The sequence below is a fragment of the Lissotriton helveticus genome, chromosome 7 (genome assembly GCF_964261635.1).
Source record: "Lissotriton helveticus chromosome 7, aLisHel1.1, whole genome shotgun sequence".
NCBI lineage: Eukaryota > Metazoa > Chordata > Amphibia > Caudata > Salamandridae > Lissotriton > Lissotriton helveticus.
Genome location: NC_136068.1, coordinates 563,254,342 through 563,275,948, shown reverse-complemented (window position 1 = coordinate 563,275,948; position 21,607 = coordinate 563,254,342). Strand labels below are relative to the sequence as shown.

At 46.0% G+C, this 21,607-nt stretch overlaps 1 protein-coding gene across 6 annotated transcripts in view; it reads right to left on the bottom strand.

Moving 5' to 3' along the window:
- TEP1 (telomerase associated protein 1) overlaps positions 1-21,607 on the bottom strand; it is a 1,162,857-nt gene that overhangs the window by 1,088,223 nt on the left and 53,027 nt on the right. For all 6 annotated transcript variants that reach the window (XM_078652640.1, XM_078652638.1, XM_078652642.1 and 3 more), the window contains exon 2: positions 3,247-3,850. In XM_078652640.1, coding sequence (XP_078508766.1) covers positions 3,247-3,822 — 576 coding nt within the window. In that variant the 5' untranslated portion in view covers positions 3,823-3,850. The remainder of the gene's footprint in view (positions 1-3,246; positions 3,851-21,607) is intronic.

The window sequence follows — 21,607 nt, the reverse complement described above, 5'->3', positions numbered from 1 at the left end:
CACTGAAGCAGTGTCTTTTTTAAAAAGGGCATTCTGCGAATATGGGCCACTTTTTTAGGGTGCCTATTTTTTATCCTAATCCAACCCTGTAGGGAGCTGGTCATCCTGTGTGCACAAGATTGATCATATATACCATGTGACCACATACGTGGGTTGGAGAGTATAAATGCATGTGTGCCATTCATTTTTGAGCATAGCTTTGTCTTAAACTTTGTCTTCATCAGTGACGAGATTTCTGAGCATGAGGGAGTGTCTGTATGTACACACCGAAGTGTGGGAAATGTGTTCATTCTCTTGTTTATAAGCTTACGCTGCCATGACAACGAGTTTAACTGTTTGTTCTTTATATCTCTCTGCCAAGATCAAACGGTGGCTATCGAGATCTAGCACAGCTAAGAGCTTCTTTACAATACTTTTTGGAAGGCGTTACGTATTCCATGCAGAGATACCTGTGTATTCAATATTATATTGTGGGGTGTTCTAAAGTGTTTGGTTTTTTTGTCAGGTGGGACTAAAGTTGTCCTTTAAAATATATGTCTTCTGTTAGCGAGGCAGTTACACAGACTACGGGGGTTGCTTGTAATACACTTTAACATCTTGGAACACATATATTGACAGGATGTTTGTTCGGGTTATTTAGAGTGGTATTTTGTCTTAAATTTTCCGTAACGGCAAGCGGTAAACAAATATTTTCTCCAGTCACGTCATGGCTGCGAGGTCTATTTTGCACCTAAATGTCTTTCACTTTACTGTTATGTTAGATTACCATGCGCTACTTAATAAGCACGATGGATGTCTGCGTTAGTTTAACTTTACACCGAACATTGGTAAGGGACGAATGTCCTGCACAGAGTCCTCTCACTGCCAGGACTATGATGTTAATAACAACGGGCTTTTAGATAGCTTTTATGCAGTTTCGAAGTGCTGTTAATAGCAAATGTACTATAACCCCTTAAGGTTTTCAATTTACTGACGTTTAGGAGTTCTGCAGGCAGTGTCAGTGTGACTTGAACTCATGACCTGCAGATCACGGTTTTTAGGTTTTGCCTCTGAAATCTCTAGAACTTAATATATTTTAAAAGGGGACTCTTATCAGTTCCCGTTTCCACATTACTGTGTTCATTTGCTTTTGGTGGAACTTTTTTTTGTAAACTTCCCCCTGGCTGCATACATTTATGATACTTCTTCCAAAGCTGTTCACACTGGTTAAGCCCCATTCACTGTAAAGGTGGACCTCTTCCCAAGGAAAAGGCAGACAGTATGCTGGAATGCTTGCTTTTTATTACTTAGCTGTGTAAAGCAGATGCTTTAGCCTTAGAACGTTTGTGGCATTTCCTATTCATGCCTCAGTACCTTTATTTGCACTCTGTAGGCATTACCCGATTGATTTTTTCAACTTAATCTACTTGATCATTATGAACAAATTCTAAATGTTTTAATACACATTGCATGTTAAAAATAAAGTTAATATACAAGAGCTATGCTATATTTTACTACTAAACAGGCAGCCACAAGAGAAGTTATCGTGCAGACAATAGGGTCATGATTTGAATGGTGCAGCAGGTGCAGTGGGACCTGGGCCAAAAGTTGTCTGAACTCCTCTAAACACCTAGATATATTATACTATTATACAGCCAGTCACAATTGCAGTTTCCTTACAGTTAAAAGGGGCTAGATTTAAAAGGTGCGGTGGAAGTGGGGGCAAAAGCTCTATGGATCCCACTACACCCAGAGTATTGCTACATTTTACTACTAAACCAGAAAGTCACAAGTGCATTTATCTAGCAGACAACAGGGTCATGATTTGAATGGTGCTGCAGGTGCAGTGGCACCAGGGCCAAAAGTTGTCAGAACTCCTCTAAACACCAGATTCTTATATTTAACTACTAAATAAGCAGTCACAAGTGCAGTTACCTTGCAGGCACAAGGGTCATGATTTCAATGGTGCAGTGACACCAGGGCCCAAAGCTCTAGGAATCCCTCTAAACGCCAAATATTGAAATATTTCACTCCTAACAGGCAGTCACAAGTGCAGGTAGTTACCTTACAGGCAATAGGGTCATGATTTTAATGAAACAGAAGGTAGAGGTACCGGGGCCAAAAGATGCAATAACTCCTCTAAACATCAAATATTGCTACACTTTACTACGAGACAGGCAGTCACAAATACAGTTATCTTGCAGGCGCTTGGGTCATGATTTTAATGGTACAGCAGATGCAGTAGAACTGGGCCCAAAAGTGCTCACAACTCTGCTAAGCACACAATATTGCTATTACATCAATTAATTCTATTATTTCCCGCTTTCATTTTTCAAATTTTTGCTTCAATAGTGTGTGGTATTTACTATTCTCCTTGTATATGGTCTGTAAATGTTCCTCTGCACATTCTGTAACATCCTCTGATACCCTCAGGTCAAGTGTGCGCTATATGAAACTTTAAATTATATATATATTTATATATCAGGCAGGGTTACCAGCAGTAACTTTAAAAAGTATTTGTCTATTTGGAATCCTTTTACATTGGCAGTACATAAAAGCGGATGCTGAAATGCTTAGGACACCAAGTTAATAGTATTAGCAATAAGTCTCCCAAACACCAAGTGATCTCTCATTTGGCTTTAAAAGTATTTTGGAAATTCAACCATTTTTCTCCAAACATTATCTTATGAGCGCTGAAAATGCATAAATCTTTATCTCAAATAATCACTTTTCAATTTGGTATAAATATATTAAATCAGCCAACCTTCTAAATTAGTAGAGTGGGTTGCACACAGGAGAGCTACTTAAAGGGAGCTGGAAAGCTATCAGTAGCTCGCAAGTTACTCGTGGAGAAGCCTGATCTAAGGTGTCATATGCCCATGTTACCGCCCTTGTTAGAAGAGACCAGTATTGCAGTATCTCTAATGATATATTTATATTTACTTATGTGTTTGTGAGGTCACATGTGCCTCTTTCAGTTTCTCCAATTTCACGGACCTATGTTTCTAATGTATGATGCCGTATATTCTGCATACTTACAGCTCTGAAGTCTGGTGTCTGCCTATATAAATTTGAAGTCACCTACTTGTGTGCGACTTCGATATCAATTACTAAATGTACTAGATACCTATGACAGATACATTGCAGGTGATATAAGATTTAAATACACAAGCACATACAGATCTGTCTATGCTGCCCCTCATCATACCCTTATACCTCTGTGTCCTGTCAAGTACATGCATATTAACAGTTCTGAGATAAATTTACCTGTGCTAATATTTGGTATTCTTGAGGCAATGTAACATCAGTTTCCATCACTTCTGGTCCTGTCCTCATGAAGGGTGCATCCATCTTGTGGTGTAGGAGCAGGTTGCTAGCTAGGGTGGACGTTTTGTCAGTGGACTGGGTAGAAGAGCTAAAGGCTGCTTCAGAAGTCATGACTTTACCAAAACTGTACGTTTGGGTTGGTGGCTTAAGCGGAGATGGTTTTGGGACGGTAGTGGAAAGGAGTCGATTCCTCGTATCAGCAGCCTTAAGTGTCTTACTGGTTGACACCAGGGGTGAGGTGAACACACCTATAGATGCAGTAGTGCCCAAGACTGGCTTGGAAACACTTTGCCGCAACTTTGTAGATGCCTTTGCAAGGTCGGATGGCAAGGCGCTGGTACTGGCTAGCTTGAGGCTCGACAACTGCACTTTGAGGTCAGTCTGGGGAGCAGTCCAAGCCTTGCACTGCTGAGAAAGCACATTCTGCAAGAGGAAAGGGTTTTCCAGCGACATGGTTTGCAGCCTTGAGGTGCCCGGCTTCTTGTGAAGAGGCGGTCCAATACCCCTGGTTTTCATGGTTGCTTCTTCGTGTTTCCCGTCCCACCTGGAGAGAAATGAGGCAAGAGTTAATTGGGGGGAAAATAGTATGCACTGAAGTGTTAGCTGTTAAAATAAACTGCATGCGAGGTCACATTGTGCTACGACATCAATTGTGACAAGGTGTTTACATATAAATTGCATGTCAAAAAGGCATTTAAAATAGTCTAGGTTTATATTTTGTCATTCAAGCTTTAAAGCGGTAGTCCATGCTCTAATGTGGTATATAAGTGTGCACACAAAAACCTCAACACACACTTTCTCTCTCTCGTTGTTTCTTATTGTGATAGCAGCAAGGCTGCCCAGTGGTTTGATTGGGCGAGGCAAAGGATTGACTGTGTGTCATACTTAAAAGTCATCCTTAAACGGTGCATAAAATAAGACCAAATAGCACCAGATGGCACTGCATCCGGTGGCTTGTTCTGTATAATAAATATCACCCATTAATTGGCCCAGTTAAGAAAGATTGTGTTATTCCTTTCTTTCAAATCCACTGCTGCTTATCAAGCACCACACAAACGAAGAAGCCAAACAAGTTGTTAAACACATCAAGACAGTACAGCATTTGGCCTGAAGTTCACATAGCAATCAAGCTTGGCCTCTGAGATTTCCAAGCCATTACAAAGGTCTGGAGGAAGTAACGACTGCCATCACTGCATAGATGAAGTAAGCCTGTAACGGCAATACGCTCACTTTGAGGTTCTTATGGATTATTAACTGTGCCGCCTCCCATGAATGACAAATGAAGTCAGTGAGAGCACAGCTGATATGCTGGTGGTGCACAGCGACAGCTTTCATACTAAAGCCAGATATGGCGTTGAACAAACACTGGAGAGAGTGGTAGTGATTGGTGAGGGGAAGGAGGAAGACAGCATGGTAGCATGTGCACCGAAGGAGACGCGTGAAGCAAAAGCAGAGGGATGGAGGGGCTTGGGCCAGAGAAGAATACCTGAGCAGAGGAAAGCAATTCATCAGAGGAGGAGAGCAGAGGGGAGGAGGAGAGCAGAGGGAAGGAGACTACTGGTAGAGAGGAATATAAAGGAGGGGAGGAATGGAGTGGCGGAGAGGTATGCACTGGAGGAGAACACAGGAGCAGAGCAGATGAGATCATTGGTGCAAAGGTGTGGATTGGAGTACAGGAGCAGAGCAGTTGTGCGGCTTGGACAGGAGAAGAAAGGTGTAGAGAGGCATGGACCAGAGGTGAAGAGGGGTGCAGAAGGAGTGTAGCACCCTCTACTAATCCAGGCAAACCTTATGGCGATTTTAGAGTGCTTAGACAACCTTAGAAAGCTCTCCAAGTGGTATCTGTGGAGAGCACCTTTCAGGCTTAGTCCAGAAGGAGTGTAAAACAGCTTGTTTTACCAGAGCATAATCTTATTGGAATAGATTAAGTGAAAAAGAACCACACAGCTTAGTTATAACAAGCATTGGCATAGCCAATAGGTCTCGCCTTTGGGACCTTATAAGTATTTAGCTGTGCAGCACATTATCCTTGGTGACACAACATCAACTGTTGCATGGGTAAACACTTATAAGGTCCCAAAGGCGAGACCTATTGGCTACGCCAATGCATGTTTAGGACTTGTGCCCTGCTTACAGCACAAAAATAATCCTGCCTGCAACAGTCACTCTTGCACCATGGCCACCTTGGGGGGAAAGGACTGGAATGCATATGGTGCATACACTGACCTAGGGCAGCGCATCAAAAAGACATGCAGCGCCGCTCTAGTCCAATTCGTCATAAATTATGCCCTCAGTCTCCCAAAGCAATGTTCCCCTACAAAGAAACTGCAGTGTAATATGTTATCGTGAGCGCTGAGTTGGACAGATCCTATTGTCTTGGACAATTACGAGACCACGAGCGTCTCCTTCCGCGTTTGAAAGAAACTGGTTGGGTCACGGGATTTAACGTAGGGACAATGGAGAGCAGAACATGACACAGCCATTTATAGTGGCAAACACCAGTCCTGCCCCAGTTGAAGAGGAACGGACAGAATGGGCTTTCTCTCCCATCATTTGCGCCTGCATCGTGATAGTACACTTAACTTTTCGTTTGTGTCATAGAAGGTGTAGAATAGATTGCTTTCGTTGATACTTGGAAGTTGATTCCCACGAAGGGACAACAAGGAGGAAGTGAATGGTAACCCGTGCCCGCTGCTCTGGGCGGAGAGTAGCCGTTGTCCCGGTAACGGCATGTAAACGAATGAGGCCCCAGGTTCCCTCTGCGGGGTGAGGCTGGGAGCACAAACACACCGGCGCATGGGCGAGGATAACGCAGTGGACATGCCACCACCCCTGCTGCTCCTCAATGGCCAGCTCACGGAGCTGCCATGGTAGTAGTCGAGGGCGGCTGGAGGAACAGAATCCACTGGGCGCTTCCTGCAGAGCCACTGAGTAAAGCGTGGGTCTTGTAAACTTTACAGACGATACATCAGATAACGCCACAAAGCAGTTGCGTTGGGCATTGACCTGAACCATTTGTGTCAGAAAGCACTGGCGAGGGAAGAGGGTTTCCAGCACAGTTGTGTGTTTTTTACGTTTCGCAGTCTCTCTCAGGACATGGTCAGCTACTCCCAGTCGCACTGGTGAAGAGGAGCTTTTTATTATGTCATCATGATGTTTGTTTTCCAAGGAGTATTCGTGTAAGGAGCCCATTTGCAGGAAGCTGTGCACTCTGCGTTTGAAAGGATGGATGCCTGTGCCCTGTCAACTACAGGGCTGTGTAACCCTTGACCGCATAGAATTTAAAAAAAAATATTTGTGGGCAATACTATTGTGAACACATTGATACGTAACTATTTAACCTGCCTGTGCTTAGTTGTGCGCACGCGCATCACCGCAAGTGCTACCTTGGTGGCGACCAGCTTGCTAGAACACTAGTGCGACGTGAAAAAGTGCTGTGCACGTCACGCGCGCCTGTGCGTGTTCTAGCAGCTGGTCGCCGCTTTGGGAGCACTTCCAAAAGCGGCTACTAAATGTCTCTCCGAACAGCGCATGCGCGCTGACTTTGCGAGACCTAAAAAATATGTCTTTATTAAGAACACTCACTAACACATTGTAATATCTCCTACTAGGAGATATAACCACAATAAACACAATACTTTGATAATAGAACATGTAAGTAGCACAAATACATAGTGGTCTGCAGGGGGAGACTAAACCATATACTAAAATAGTGGAATGTGAACTACGACCTAAGTCGAGACTGGACCCAGAAAACGTAGAAGAGTCGGGGACCCAAAGAACCACCCACGGTAAGTACCCAGGAACCCGACGGAGGCTGTGTGCAGAGTAGGAACACGACCGCAGACTCAATTCAAGTCAATGGGCAAGTCGCACTTGCAGTTTTAAAGAAGGACCCTTCCCAGCAGACCCTAAAGAAACCCTGTGGAAGATAGAAGGTTGGAGAATCACTCAAAATACAAATGTGCCATTTTCTAGCTTGCGGTTTTGAGAATGTGTGTGTGGTACTCTTAAAAACTGCTCTAGGAGGGACCAATGTTATTTTAAGTTGTATATCTAGGTTGCGCTCGAATCTTGGGTTACACTGCCTTTGATATACATTTTATACTCAAGAATGTTTCATCTAAAGTGCAGTCTCCCGTGGCAGATCAAATTTGAGCAACTTATAAACAGGTGCAGTGCTAGGTACACTACCAGGAGCCCCCTTTTTAAAATCTAACTGCAAATGAGTAGTATTGTATTGTATTGTATGGCATATTTGTATAGCGCAGACACTGTCACCCAAAGGGTATCCTGGCGGTTTGACTTTGACCAACCATACGCGTTGTTACATTGCCACAATCTTTACACTGTCCTAGGGAAAAGGTACATTTTTAATCCTTTTTTAAAGGAGGTAAGGTCCCCCTTATTTCTCAAAGGCAGTGGTAAAGAATTCCACAGTTTAGCTGCAGAGAATCTAAAAGAGCGTCCGCCCATCCAAGTCCTCACAATTTTAGGGATTACCACCAGACAGGCTGACGAAGAGCGAAGAGATCTAGAAGGTGTATACCAGGAAAACATCACCTGCAGCGTGGACGGCCCCAGCCCATGTAGGGCCCTGAATACCAGACAAAGTGCTTTAAAATCAATACGCTGGACAATTGGCAACCAATGAAGGTCCATAAGCGCCAAGGAAGAGGAATCAGAACGCCGCCTAGAAAGGGCCAGTTTAGCAGCCATGTTCTGTGTTCGCTGCAATTTACCCACTAAGGTGGCTGTTGCACCCAGAAGTAGCGCGTTGCAGTAATCAAGCCTGAATAAAATGATACTGCGCACTACTTCTGGTCGGGCGTGAACCGGGAGCAGAGAAAGAATCTTCCACAGTGTGCGGAGCAGAATCATACACATAGCCACAGTTTTGTTAACAAACGTGTCTAGCTGTAAGTTGGATTTGAACATCACACCCAGATTACAAACTGAGTCTGCCGCCAACCCAGGGCCCTGGGAAGAAGAAGGCCAAAAATCCGGTGGCAGAGGTCGGGGGAAGCGATCCAACGAGCAGTGCAGTACCTCAGTTTTAGAGCTGTTAAATTGCAGGGAATTGAGACTCAGCCATTCTGCGGTCGCTGTCATGCAGTGGTGGAAAGTCTCCTGCGATACAGCATCCCTACCTTCAAAGGAGAAGATAAGTTGCGTGTCATCGGCATAGTTGATGACCGAAATGCCAAAGGACTGACCTGACCAGGGGACGGAGGTATAGATTAAATAGAATGGGGCTGATGGCCCACCCTTGGGGTACGCCCTGCCCTACCTTTTTGATGTTAGATTGATAGGGCGACAGGGCTACCACCTGGTGTCTGTTACCAAGATAAGAGATCAACCAGTCCAGGGCCAGACCAGACACCCCAATTTCCTCTAGTCTCCTGACCAGAGTGGCATGGTTGACCGTGTCGAACGCGGCAGACATGTCTAGCAGCACTAAAAAGGCTGCTCGGCCGAGGTCGTCACTCGAACGAAGGTCATCCAAAGCGGTCACCAAAGCAGACTCTGTACCGTGGGCTGGTCTAAAGCCAAACTGAGCCACATCCAGGCAGATGTTAGTCTCTATAAAGGTGGACAGATGTTTAGTAACCAGCTACTCCAAGATCTTAATTGGGAAAGGAAGCAGTGAAATAGGCCTGTAGTTTGCTGAGCAAGTAGGATCCAATGTAACCTTCAGGAGCGGCGATACCACGGCTAGCTTCCAGCAGTCCGGAACCCGAGCAGAACTGAGGGACTGACAACAAATGGCATGAAGGGGGGGAAAAAAGCTCCTCATGGAACAGTTTCCAGTATTTGTGTGGTAGCGGATCAAAGGGAGAACCTGACGAGACCCCATCAGCTACTGAGCAAAAATCCTCGAAGGACGGGACGGGGAAGCTGTTCAACCGAGCCTGCCTATCGTCCACCTCCAAGGATCCAAGAGTAGACACCAATACAGAATTAGACATAACCTGAGTTGTGGCGGATCATATTTGAACGTGAAATATCAAAGGCAGTCTAACACAAAATATGCACTAAAACACACCTAGATTCTACTTCAGCTTTTTCTGTGGTGGTCCATGCAATCAGTCTGTTGTGCATAGAAAAGAAGATGGCATTGCTGCTGCTTCTACTGAATATGGAGGAGGCTTACTCTAATGCTGCTGCTCATGTATTGTGTGAAAGAAATATCTTGCTCTACTACAGCACAAGCTATGAGTGAAAGAAGATTACCATGCTACATTACTGTAGGGAGTTGGCATTTCAGATGGCTACTTCTGGGCTTGCGAAATAAGCTCCCACCACTACTGCCACTACTGCCCCTTCTGCGTGTGTCTGTGTATAGGTCTGTGTTGAGAAGGCTTGCCATATTAGTTATGCTGCTGTCTGTAGGAATGTTTCCCTAAAGTTGCTCATGGTATGGACGAAGGCTTTCTTGACAATTCTACTACTGCAGAATGTGTGTGTGGTATTGTGGTTTGTGCGATGTATGAAGTACAGTTTCCATTTTGGTAGGAAGATTGGATAAGGTAGGAACTTCCTAGGTGTTGCTGCTTAGAAGGTTTGTGAAGAAAACTATTCAATTGATGCTCAAGCAACATGTAGATGAAAGCTGTTCTATTGGGAAGGCTCAAAATTATTAATAGTCCTGAAGCACCAGGCCCTTATGTACTGGCTGAGTTAAAAAATGCGCCTCTGCAGCTAACCCGGCAGAGTTCTCTTGTTTCCCATTTGACAGTTGGCAGTAGTTGGATGAACGGAATTCTCAAAATCAGGTGAGAGTTTCTGTGGTTGTGCATGCTGGGACAAGGGTCATCTTCATGGCTTTATGAAGAGGTGCCTGCATGATCTTGCAGCTTTTCTGGAAACCATTACATTATTTTCTCGTAGCTTAAGATCTATGCAAGCCGACCAAGGGTTTTCACCTTTCCCCAAGAAACACCAGAGCTGGGTATATTGAGGGGGTGGGGGTACCCAAAGTGAACCCCTCTATACCAGCTTGCCTAATGTCCCCTCAACGCAGGCTATGGGCAACTGATAATGGATGCAAAGTAATCTATAGTCGAGGTCATCCTTTTTACCTGTACCTCATGAAGGAAAAGCCTACAGACCAATGTAAAGTCTCTATAGCCATGACCTTCACATACACAATATACTATCATCCACCCCAAAAGCATTTGTCTCAGAGTGCAAGATAGCCTACCAGCCCTTTTGAAGTATTCACAGTTCGCCTACCAGCCCTTTTGAAGTATTCACAGTTCCCCTACCAGAGTGGAATCGCCACTCCAGCACTTCCTGCTAAGCTTCGATATTCCTTTTGGAGATTTTCCCCCTGTCTGTGGTCAACATCAACTTGAGTTATTCAGAGTTAGATAGGACACTTGTAACCATGTTGCCAGGAGATCTGTTGAAGAACCCTCATAAACGCTGTGTATTCAAAAGCGGTTTATCTTGATTCTCCGCCCCACACTAGCGTTGTGGCTTTTGTCATAGGGTTCGAGAACGTGCACCATGCCAGCCTCATCCGAGGCAGTCTCTGGTGTAACGTGGCAGTCTCCAGAGATCTCCAATTTGAACCCACAAACAGGTTTTCAAAAATTAAAAATTAAAAAATAGTCTCCAAACACCCGTACTTTATTTTGTTGTTGGACAACTAATTAAAAAGAGATAGATGGGTATGCTATGTGGACCGGGTAAATGAGTCTCAAGCATATCACTTTTTATTTTTTTTTTTGAAAACTTTTTATTGGTTTTATAACACAAACACAAACAACTTGCAAGGAGGAAGAAAAAGAGACATCAATATACACAACGTTGCATTACATGGTGCTGGAGCGGGAAGGACAATCCAATGAGCGTTCGTTCTATCGGGAAAGAGTTACACAGTGGGGGGGGGGCAGAAGAAACAAATTGCAATCAGTATACAATAGTGTGTGGAGGAACCCTCGGGTTACGGGGACATAGGTGCAACACCAGGGTCAGGAAGAGGAGGGGCACATATATCACCACGATAAGTGTTTCCACTGAGTCCATATCCTTCCCCATTTCCGGGGGGTACCACGAGAAATATACACAGTTTTTTCTCTGAACATGCACCAGTCCATGTTTTGTTTCCATTTCTGAAGTCCGGGCGGGCCCTGAGCTCCCCACAATTGCGCAATGTCTCTTTTGGCAATCATGTTGCCCAAGGTCACCCACCGAAGCTGCGACACGGAGTAATCATTCGGTTCCCATACGTTCAGCAGGCATCTCCTAGCTTCCGGCATCGATCGCACCCCGGTAACCTCACTCATCACCTCGTGCACACGGGTCCAGAATCGCACTATCTCAGGGCACTCCCAGATGATATGTAAAAAGGTGCCCAGGAGACCACAGCCACGCCGACACAAACCATCCACAGAGAAGCCCATATGCACCAGACGGGGACCAGTGACATACACTCTATGCAGGATTTTAAGTTGCACAAATCTAAGGCGCGCCTGGATGGCCACCTCTTTAGGGGAGGAGATCGCCGCCTGCCAGTCCTCATCGTCCAGCTCCAGCCCATCACCAGTCCAGACCTCTCTAAGTCGAGACAGGAGGTCAGACCTGGAGTTGATTAACTTTTTATAAATAAGCGAAATCGTACTATCAGGAACATGTCCGTCCAGTATCCTGTCCTCAAGCGGGGACGACTCCGGAATCTCCACACCCGAAGGGAAGATCGAGAGCACCGCGTGGCGGATCTGTGCATAGCGAAAGAATTCGCGATCACTCAAAGCGTACTCTGTTTTCAATTCCTCAAACGTCTTCATTCTCCCCTTAGTCCAAACATCATCTATCCTGCTGATACCAATCAAGTCCCACCTATCAAACCCCCGGGACTGCCAAAGTGAGCCAAGTCTATCAGAGGCGTACAGGGGGGTGGCACGAGTCAATTTATCAGTCCACCCAAGCGCCATGGAAGCATGTCGCCATACCTGGACGGCCGTCCTAGTGGGGCCCGTCACGTTGCGAGGGGTGAGTTTCGAGTAGAGAGCTCTATTGTAGTCGCCCCCCGGTAACAACCATTTGTCCATCGCGAAGGCCGGATTTGGCAAAGGGCCATACATGCAATGATTTATTGCCCCCAGTTGAGACGCCCAGTAATAGCGACGGATATCAGGCAAAGCAATTCCACCGTCGTACCACGGGAGCGACAATTTAGCAATGGCAATCCGGGGCCTACCCCCCCACACCAGTCGTCTCTGTAAACCCTCGACCTCACGGAAATATGTAGCCGGGACAACGTCAAGCGTGTTTTGCAATGCGTAGAGGAAACGGGGCAGTGACATCATCTTAAACAATGCCGCTCTACCCAGGGGAGAGAGTGGAAGTTTCCCCCAGGCGACCACATCTGCCCGAAGGCGCTGAAGAGGGGGCAGTAAATTACGGTCGAACCGCAGTGCAGGGCTCAGCGAGATAAAAATGCCTAGATATTTAAATCCATCTTCCACAATCGCGATAGGACAGCCGCTTGGCAGAAGGGGGGCGGTACCCGACAGGACGTATACACAGGACTTCGACCAGTTGATGACAAGACCTGAGTTTTTGCGGAAGGACGTTAAGACATCAAACAGCACAATGAGGGATTTACGGGGTGATGTAAGATAAAGCAGAATATCATCAGCGTAGAGAGATACACGGTCCTCAAACTCCGAATTCCATCTAATGCCCTTCAGGGACGGTTCCCACCGCAACCAGGCCGCCAGCGGTTCCAAGGCAAGAGCAAACAACAAGGGGGACAGGGGACAGCCCTGTCGCGTCCCTCTGCTCAGTGCAAAGGGCGCAGAGACCCGACCATTGACCGCCACCTGGGCCATGGGACCGGCGTAGAGCAATTTGACCCATCGAACGAAGTCCGAACCGAAACCAAACTTAGCAAGAACTGCCCACAAATACGGCCATTCTATTGTATGAAACGCCATCGTAGCGTCCAAGGACGCCAAGATGGCGGGCTCACGCAGCGTCTCAGCCCGTGCCAGAACTCCATGCAGCCTTCGGAGGTTAAGCGCCGCGTTACGATGCGGTATAAAGCCGGATTGATCAGGGTGAACCAGGTCCCCAATAACGGACGCCAAACGTGTCGCCAGCAGCTTGGCCAAGATTTTAGGCTCCGCATTAAGCAACGAAATGGGTCGAAAAGAGGCGCAGCGATCCCGAAGTTTACCATCCTTGTGGATGACAATAGTGGCCAGTCTCTGGTCTGGCGGGAGAAACCCCACCTCCAAAGACTCAAGAAACATAGAGCGCAAATGAGGAGCTAGCGAATCCGGGCGCATTTTATATAGCTCAATGGGGAGCCCATTAGGGCCCGAGGCCTTGCCGGAGCGGACCGAACGGACAGCAGCGGCAATCTCGTCCACAGTAGGCGGAGCATCCAGAGCATCCCTATCCATATCAGACAATCGGGGAAGTGCAATATCACGCAATAACAGGTGGGAGTCCTGCTCCGATCGATCAGACACCTGGGAGTACACCTCGCGGAAATAGTCAGCAAAACATGCGACAATATCAACAGGGTCCGTACAACACTCTCCATTCTCCGCAACAATCACAGGGACGACACGACTCGCACTTTCCCTCTTATCCAACCAAGCAAGCAGTTTCCCAGCCTTATCACCCACATCATACAGGCGTCCCTGCTGTTCCCTCCCCATTTCCTTAGCAGCTTCAGTGACCAGAGCTCTGTATTCATGTTGTTTCAACTCCAGTAGATGTAACCCCTCAGCGGTAACCCCAGATTCCAAGCCCTCCTCCAGGGCCGTGACCTCCCCCTCGAGTCGAACCATCTCAGCACGGTTGGCCAACTTCACACTACCAATCAATGAGAGGGCCTGGCCACGAATGACAGTCTTGTAAGCTTCCCAAAGTACACTAGGGGAGGAAACCGAGCCCACATTTTCCTCAAAATAACAATCGTGTGCTTTAACCAGCTCATCCCTGACCCTGGGGTCCTTCAAATACCAGGGGTTGATCGGGGCCACTCGGCCCGCCGAACCCTGCCGTGCATCAACCACCAGCCATAGCGGAGAATGGTCCGTGATACCCCGTGCCAGATGTTTAACTTCCCGTATGAGGGATGCATGGGCCGAGGGCAGTAAAACGTGATCAAGCCTCGAGAGACTACCATGAGCACCAGAATGATAGGTATATTGCAACTGTCCCGGGTGAAGCAACCGCCAGCAATCAGTGAGCCCCAACGTCTCCAGGAAGTCGCTCAACCAAGTCTGGGCCCTCGGCAATTCCCTGGGAGGGTGACGATCATGCATTCCCGAGACCACCGCATTAAAGTCACCCCCAACCAAAAGCAAACCCTCGGGGAGGCCCAGGATAAGTCCACTCAGATCAGCAAAGGTGGTGGCCTGGAGGCCCGGGGGCACGTACACAGAAATCAGATTAAGAACCTTCCCCTCCCAGCGCCCCACAATGGCGGCGTATCGTCCCTTATCATCCAATATGACATCATCAATGGCCAAGGGGAGGGAGGCCCGAACCAGAATGCCCGCCCCCCTAGAGCCCGAAGTGAAACCCGAGTGCGCCACAAGGCGATAACCACGCCTATTCAAAGCGTAGCACTTGTTGCCGAGCAAATGAGTCTCCTGCAGTAAGACAACATCTGGAGTCAAACGTTTCAGCAATTGTAACACCACCCTCCTCTTAATCCCATCCCCCAACCCGTTCACGTTCCAACACAATAACCGAAGTCCCCTACCCCCATCCCCGTGCCCAGCCCCTCCCCGGCCCTGCACCCAGAGCAACTGCAGAAAACAGGAGTGCGCCCTTCCCTCGCCTTGCAAGTAACAAGAAAATTCAAACAAACAACCCAGCCCCCCCAACAATGTCAAAACAACTACACCCCCCACCCCGCACCCCTGCTGAAGACCAAAGAGCCCCATAAACTAGCAGTGTGCCTGTCGCCCAACCACCCAACTAATCTACGAAAAGAAAACCCAGGAGGAGAAAGGACCCGTCCACCCCCCACCCACCCCCAAAAAAGACTACTATGACTCGCAAACATTAAGAACACAGCATAGCACAGTTCAAAGCCAACGGGAAGGGTACGGGGTCAAAGTCGACAGTTACTCTTGCTCCGTCGGGCCACCTTCCGCCCGATCCGACTTGCCAGAGTCCTCAAAAGGTTCATGATCCATAGGCAGCGTGTCAAGCCAGTCACTCACAACCCCAGGATGGTCGAAGAAAAAAGTACGATCCTTATGTACCACCCGCAAATGGGCCGGAAAGAGCATGGCATACTTCATTGACCTTTCCCGGAGTCTCTTCTTAACCCCCTGAAACCCCAGCCTCTGTTTCTGGACCTGTTGTGTAAAGTCCGGATAGAAGCTGACAGTAGAGTTCTCAAAGGCAATGGGACCTGACTGCCGCGAAGCCTGCAGGATAGCGTCTCTGTCCCGGAAATGAAAAATCCTCGCAATGATAGGTCGAGGGTTAGCACCCGATTTAGGTGTGCCGCCGGGGATCCTATGTGCACGTTCGACAGCGAAAAACTTGCTGAGACCCTTGGGCGCCAGGTGATTCAGCACCAGGTCTTCCACCAATAGGTCCGTCGAGGCAGCAGTCGATGATTCCGGGACCCCAATCAGGCGGATGTTATTGCGCCTGGCACGGCTTTCATAGTCCTCTAGGCGCCCAGAGTAATAATCATTGGCTTTCCTCAGATTCCCGACTTCAGCCTGCAAATCAGAAACGTCGGTGACCAGGCTAGAGGTCGTTAGATCCAAGGATTTGACCTTCTCGTTTGTCTTCGCCAAGTCCGCCCTGATCAGATTGACGTCAATCGCCACCGTATCCAATTTGAGAGTCAAGGCCTCATATTGTTGCCCCAATGAGGCCTTCATACCAGTGATGGCGCCCATGAGATCTCGCAGCGAGGGCTCGTCCCCAATCGATGAGTCCTCCGGCATTGTCGTCGAGGTTTTAGCTGCTGCCCCCGGCGATCCCTTAGCCTGAGTGTACCGGTCCATAATGTTCGTTTGCAGAGCACTCCCTCGAACGCCTGGTTTAGGCCCGCGCTTCCCACCCTCAGGCTTGGTGGCCATCTTGGATCCTGGACACGTACGGGTCGCCTGTTGACGGGTAAAAATGGTGACTGCGGTGGCAAATGTAGGACCAAAAGGGCGAAGGTGGTGCCAGTCTCAGATCTGGAAACCGCTACAGATCGGCAGTAGGAACGGAGAGACCAAGGGTGTAGGAGTGTCCGGCCGCCCACGGAGCCGACAAAGTCAAGTTGAGCTCCGGACAGAAATCGAAACCGAAAGCGATCACCAGCCCACGCAAGTCTGGCAGTCCGTTGTTGTTCACTTACTGAACGGCAAGCGAGACAAGATAGCGCGGGGCGTCACCATGGAGCAGGCCAGAAAACTGCGACAGTCTGTAGCTCTGGACCCCGAAGACCAAAAAAGTCAGTTGAAGCAAATAAATGAGCAGTAGGACTGTGCCAATAAACACCCGTCGTCTGAACCAGGATAAAGTACAGGATAGTCGATGGAGGTGGCGAGGGTCCGGGAGCCCTGTGCTCACGCGACCATCTTGGGTGCGCGCGAAGCTCCTCCTCAAGCATATCACTTTTAATTCACATACGTCGACATGTTTCAGCTCGCTTGGCCCTTAGGTCTATGGAGCCTTCGTCAGGACAGAAAACAAATAACATAAAGTATTAAAAATACTTGCACAATTTGTGTAGTATTGAGCGGGTTTCTAACGTTTTAGTCTTACCCACTATGGTTCGATTATTTCCACCTGAAACAAAAAAGAATAATTGTGGGGTGGCTTCATTTAATCGTGGCAAGTGCATATGTAATTTACACGCATAGTATACATTCAAATACTACTCTGGGAGGTACTCGTGGCGAATTAAAAGATAAAGCGATACTTCATGGGTGTTGATATCTAATATAGCTTCTTATTTACGTTCTGGATGAAAGGGCTGATGTTTACGCCTTCTTTTTATAATGACAGATTTACATTCAGGGCATCGCATTCCCAATATTAGGCACTTAATGGGGGAGGCGGTGGTACTCGATAGGATTAGGTGGTAATCACTATCCTGCAATATTCAAAATGTGCACACAATCTATGCTGTATTACACTCGGGCTAGTGCATGATTTAGTATTAACAATGCCGTTCTCATCTTATCGCCACAATGCTAGTTGTTCTACTAGCTAGTTCATGTTTTATACCTCAGAATAATACAAACAAAGCCCATTGTTAGTCACTATGCAGATCGTAAATTAAACGCATAACCTGAGCGTGTATTCGTTTACCTGTAAATATAGGTGGATTCTTAGTGAACCTATAAGTAAAGGGAAAACAGGCAGGGACAACAGACAAAGCATTATTTTATATATAAAAAGACGAGTATTTGCATTGGGACGCGCCCGTGTACCCGAGTTGTTTTCTTACCTAAAGGACGAAGTCGGTATTCTCCTTCAGAGGGAACGGACTAAATAGTCCCAGGCTAGATATACAAAGAAGGGGGGAGAGAGAGAGAGAGAGAGTGTGTCGAATTACTTTACCCGGTGTAAATGCAGAATTCAATTCGGAAAACGAGCATGACTATGTCCTCACCCGCGTAGGAAGCAGGTTCCGCGTCTTGTGCTGGCTCTGCCCTCTGGACGCGGAAACCATGTTTCCTACGGGGTTTTCTGCAGTGGTTGGTATAGTCATCAAAAGAGGACTCACCGGAGCTCAGAACCTCTCGTGCGGTTGCTGACTGTTACAACAGTGTGCTTTATGACTTTAGAGATTTGGTCAAATTATATTTCCTAAACACCGGTAATGCATATTTATCTGTGTGTAAAAAAGGGGTTTTAGAAAAATTGAATAAATAACATGGTCACAAAATGGAATCATGTAACGCTTCCCACATCGTGTACTTACAGTAGAATGGCAAACATCTCGTGTTTATAAATGAACATTGTGGAGAACTAGTTCTTTGAGTAGAAGTTCAGTAAGAATTCAGTGATAGAAATAGACAAAGGACTAATGTTTTTGGTAACTCGTTAATCACTGATAGAATCAGTTAGTTCATTCTGGTTGCATTTAAATCAGGAAAACTCGCTAGTGCCTCCTAAGCTTAATTAATTACGGCCGGTATTTCATTCTAAGTCATTCAGATCACAGTTGGGCTCAAAATAATCAATGGCTAAGTTATTGAGTTCATCAAACTGGACAAAGGGCTTTTGTTTCTGGTATCCCACTAATATCTGTTGAGCTTGGTTAATTTAGGCAGATGTTTCATTCTGTGTCCATTTAAATCACATTTGGAATCCCAAGATCACTAGCTTTGATGTAAAGGTACAGGCAATGTGGCATAGTTCAATCAAAAGGGATTAACTTAACGTGCAAAGTGATGCCATGAAATGTCATCGTTCAGACCATATTTATTAGTCTTCAAGCGGTCAACCCAACGTTGTTCTTTCTCGTAGAGAATTTTTTCTGCGTTGGGGGTCCCCTCAGATAATTTCTCGATGACTGTCCATTTTAAATCCTCGATGGTGTGGCCCAACTCTATAAAATGTGAACAGAGCTTGGTCGTATTCTTTTGGAGACGGATGTTACTCTTATGTTCTCCAATTCGTAATTTGACCTTCCTAGAAGGTCATCCCGATGTACTTTTTTTTCGCAGAGACATGTTACCATGTAAATCACATGTGATGAGTTGCAATTTGTATGTTGTTTTTGAATCCAACTGAAAGTTGGAGTCAATTGCAAAGTTTTTGTGGTAGTGGTAGATTTACATGCCAAACACGTTCCGCAGGGATAGTGTCCAGTTACAGGTGTCATATGCGGATCTCTGATTTGTCTCAGTGCAGTTTTCTGTTGTGGGCGAGTGTGTACCAGCAGATCCCGCAGGTCTGCACTGAGACAAATCAGAGATTCGCATATGACACCTGTAACTGGACACTATCCCTGCGGAACGTGTTTGGCATGTAAATCTACCACTACCACAAAAACTTTGCAATTGACTCCAACTTTCAGTTGGATTCAAAAACAACATACAAATTGCAACTCATCACATGTGATTTACATGGTAACATGTCCCTGCGAAAAAAAGTACATCGGGATGACCTTCTAGGAAGGTCAAATTACGAATTGGAGAACATAAGAGTAACATCCGTCTCCAAAAGAATACGACCAAGCTCTGTTCACATTTTATAGAGTTGGGCCACACCATCGAGGATTTAAAATGGACAGTCATCGAGAAATTATCTGAGGGGACCCCCAACGCAGAAAAAATTCTCTACGAGAAAGAACAACGTTGGGTTGACCGCTTGAAGACTAATAAATATGGTCTGAACGATGACATTTCATGGCATCACTTTGCACGTTAAGTTAATCCCTTTTGATTGAACTATGCCACATTGCCTGTACCTTTACATCAAAGCTAGTGATCTTGGGATTCCAAATGTGATTTAAATGGACACAGAATGAAACATCTGCCTAAATTAACCAAGCTCAACAGATATTAGTGGGATACCAGAAACAAAAGCCCTTTGTCCAGTTTGATGAACTCAATAACTTAGCCATTGATTATTTTGAGCCCAACTGTGATCTGAATGACTTAGAATGAAATACCGGCCGTAATTAATTAAGCTTAGGAGGCACTAGCGAGTTTTCCTGATTTAAATGCAACCAGAATGAACTAACTGATTCTATCAGTGATTAACGAGTTACCAAAAACATTAGTCCTTTGTCTATTTCTATCACTGAATTCTTACTGAACTTCTACTCAAAGAACTAGTTCTCCACAATGTTCATTTATAAACACGAGATGTTTGCCATTCTACTGTAAGTACACGATGTGGGAAGCGTTACATGATTCCATTTTGTGACCATGTTATTTATTCAATTTTTCTAAAACCCCTTTTTTACACACAGATAAATATGCATTACCGGTGTTTAGGAAATATAATTTGACCAAATCTCTAAAGTCATAAAGCACACTGTTGTAACAGTCAGCAACCGCACGAGAGGTTCTGAGCTCCGGTGAGTCCTCTTTTGATGACTATACCAACCACTGCAGAAAACCCCGTAGGAAACATGGTTTCCGCGTCCAGAGGGCAGAGCCAGCACAAGACGCGGAACCTGCTTCCTACGCGGGTGAGGACATAGAGTCATGCTCGTTTTCCGAATTGAATTCTGCATTTACACCGGGTAAAGTAATTCGACACACTCTCTCTCTCTCTCTCTCTCTCCCCCCTTCTTTGTATATCTAGCCTGGGACTATTTAGTCCGTTCCCTCTGAAGGAGAATACCGACTTCGTCCTTTAGGTAAGAAAACAACTCGGGTACACGGGCGCGTCCCAGTGCAAATACTCGTCTTTTTATATATACAATAATGCTTTGTCTATTGCCTCTGCCTGTTTTCCCTTTACTTATAGGTTCACTAAGAATCCACCTATATTTACAGGTAAACGAATACACGCTCAGGTTATGCGTTTAATTTACGATCTGCATAGTGACTAACAATGGGCTTTGTTTGTATTATTCTGAGGTATAAAACATGAACTAGCTAGTAGAACAACTAGCATTGTGGCGATAAGATGAGAACGGCATTGTTAATACTAAATCATGCACTAGCCCGAGTGTAATACAGCATAGATTGTGTGCACATTTTGAATATGTGATTACCACCTAATCCTATCGAGAACCACCGCCTCCCCCATTAAGTACCTAATATTGGGAATGCGATGCCCTGAATGTAAATCTGTGAAACAGTAAAGGTATCGGATCCTACATCTGACCAACCCGGATCTCAACAATAGGAAAAACAGAACAAGGTGGCTGGACAGGATTATTCGTGAAACAATTCCCCAGACACACAGTCAATCTGTACCATGTGACCACTGGATTTAATTTCCAAACAAGTTTATTTTTCTTTTTTACTTTTATCAGCAATTTTTTGAAACACAAGCACAAACAAAACCACTGTCAATTCAAAAGATTCATATATACAGTATCTACAAATGCACACATTTACAAATTTACAACAAAGAATCAAACAAAAAATTGGTTAGACACACCAAAAGACAATAACATATGTATAATAATTCAAATAAATTGCAATTATATACAGTGCAGAGATTAGTCCATAAGCAAACAAACGGGCACCAGTCCTAGAGATTGAAAAAACCAAGTGACAGGCGGGGTTGAGATCGAAAACAAGCCTGCCTGTCAACGAAAGCCTGTGGTGTAATGTTAAATAGGGTTGCGAGGCTAGGATACAGAGTGGTGGTATGATTTACATCCTAGCGGCAC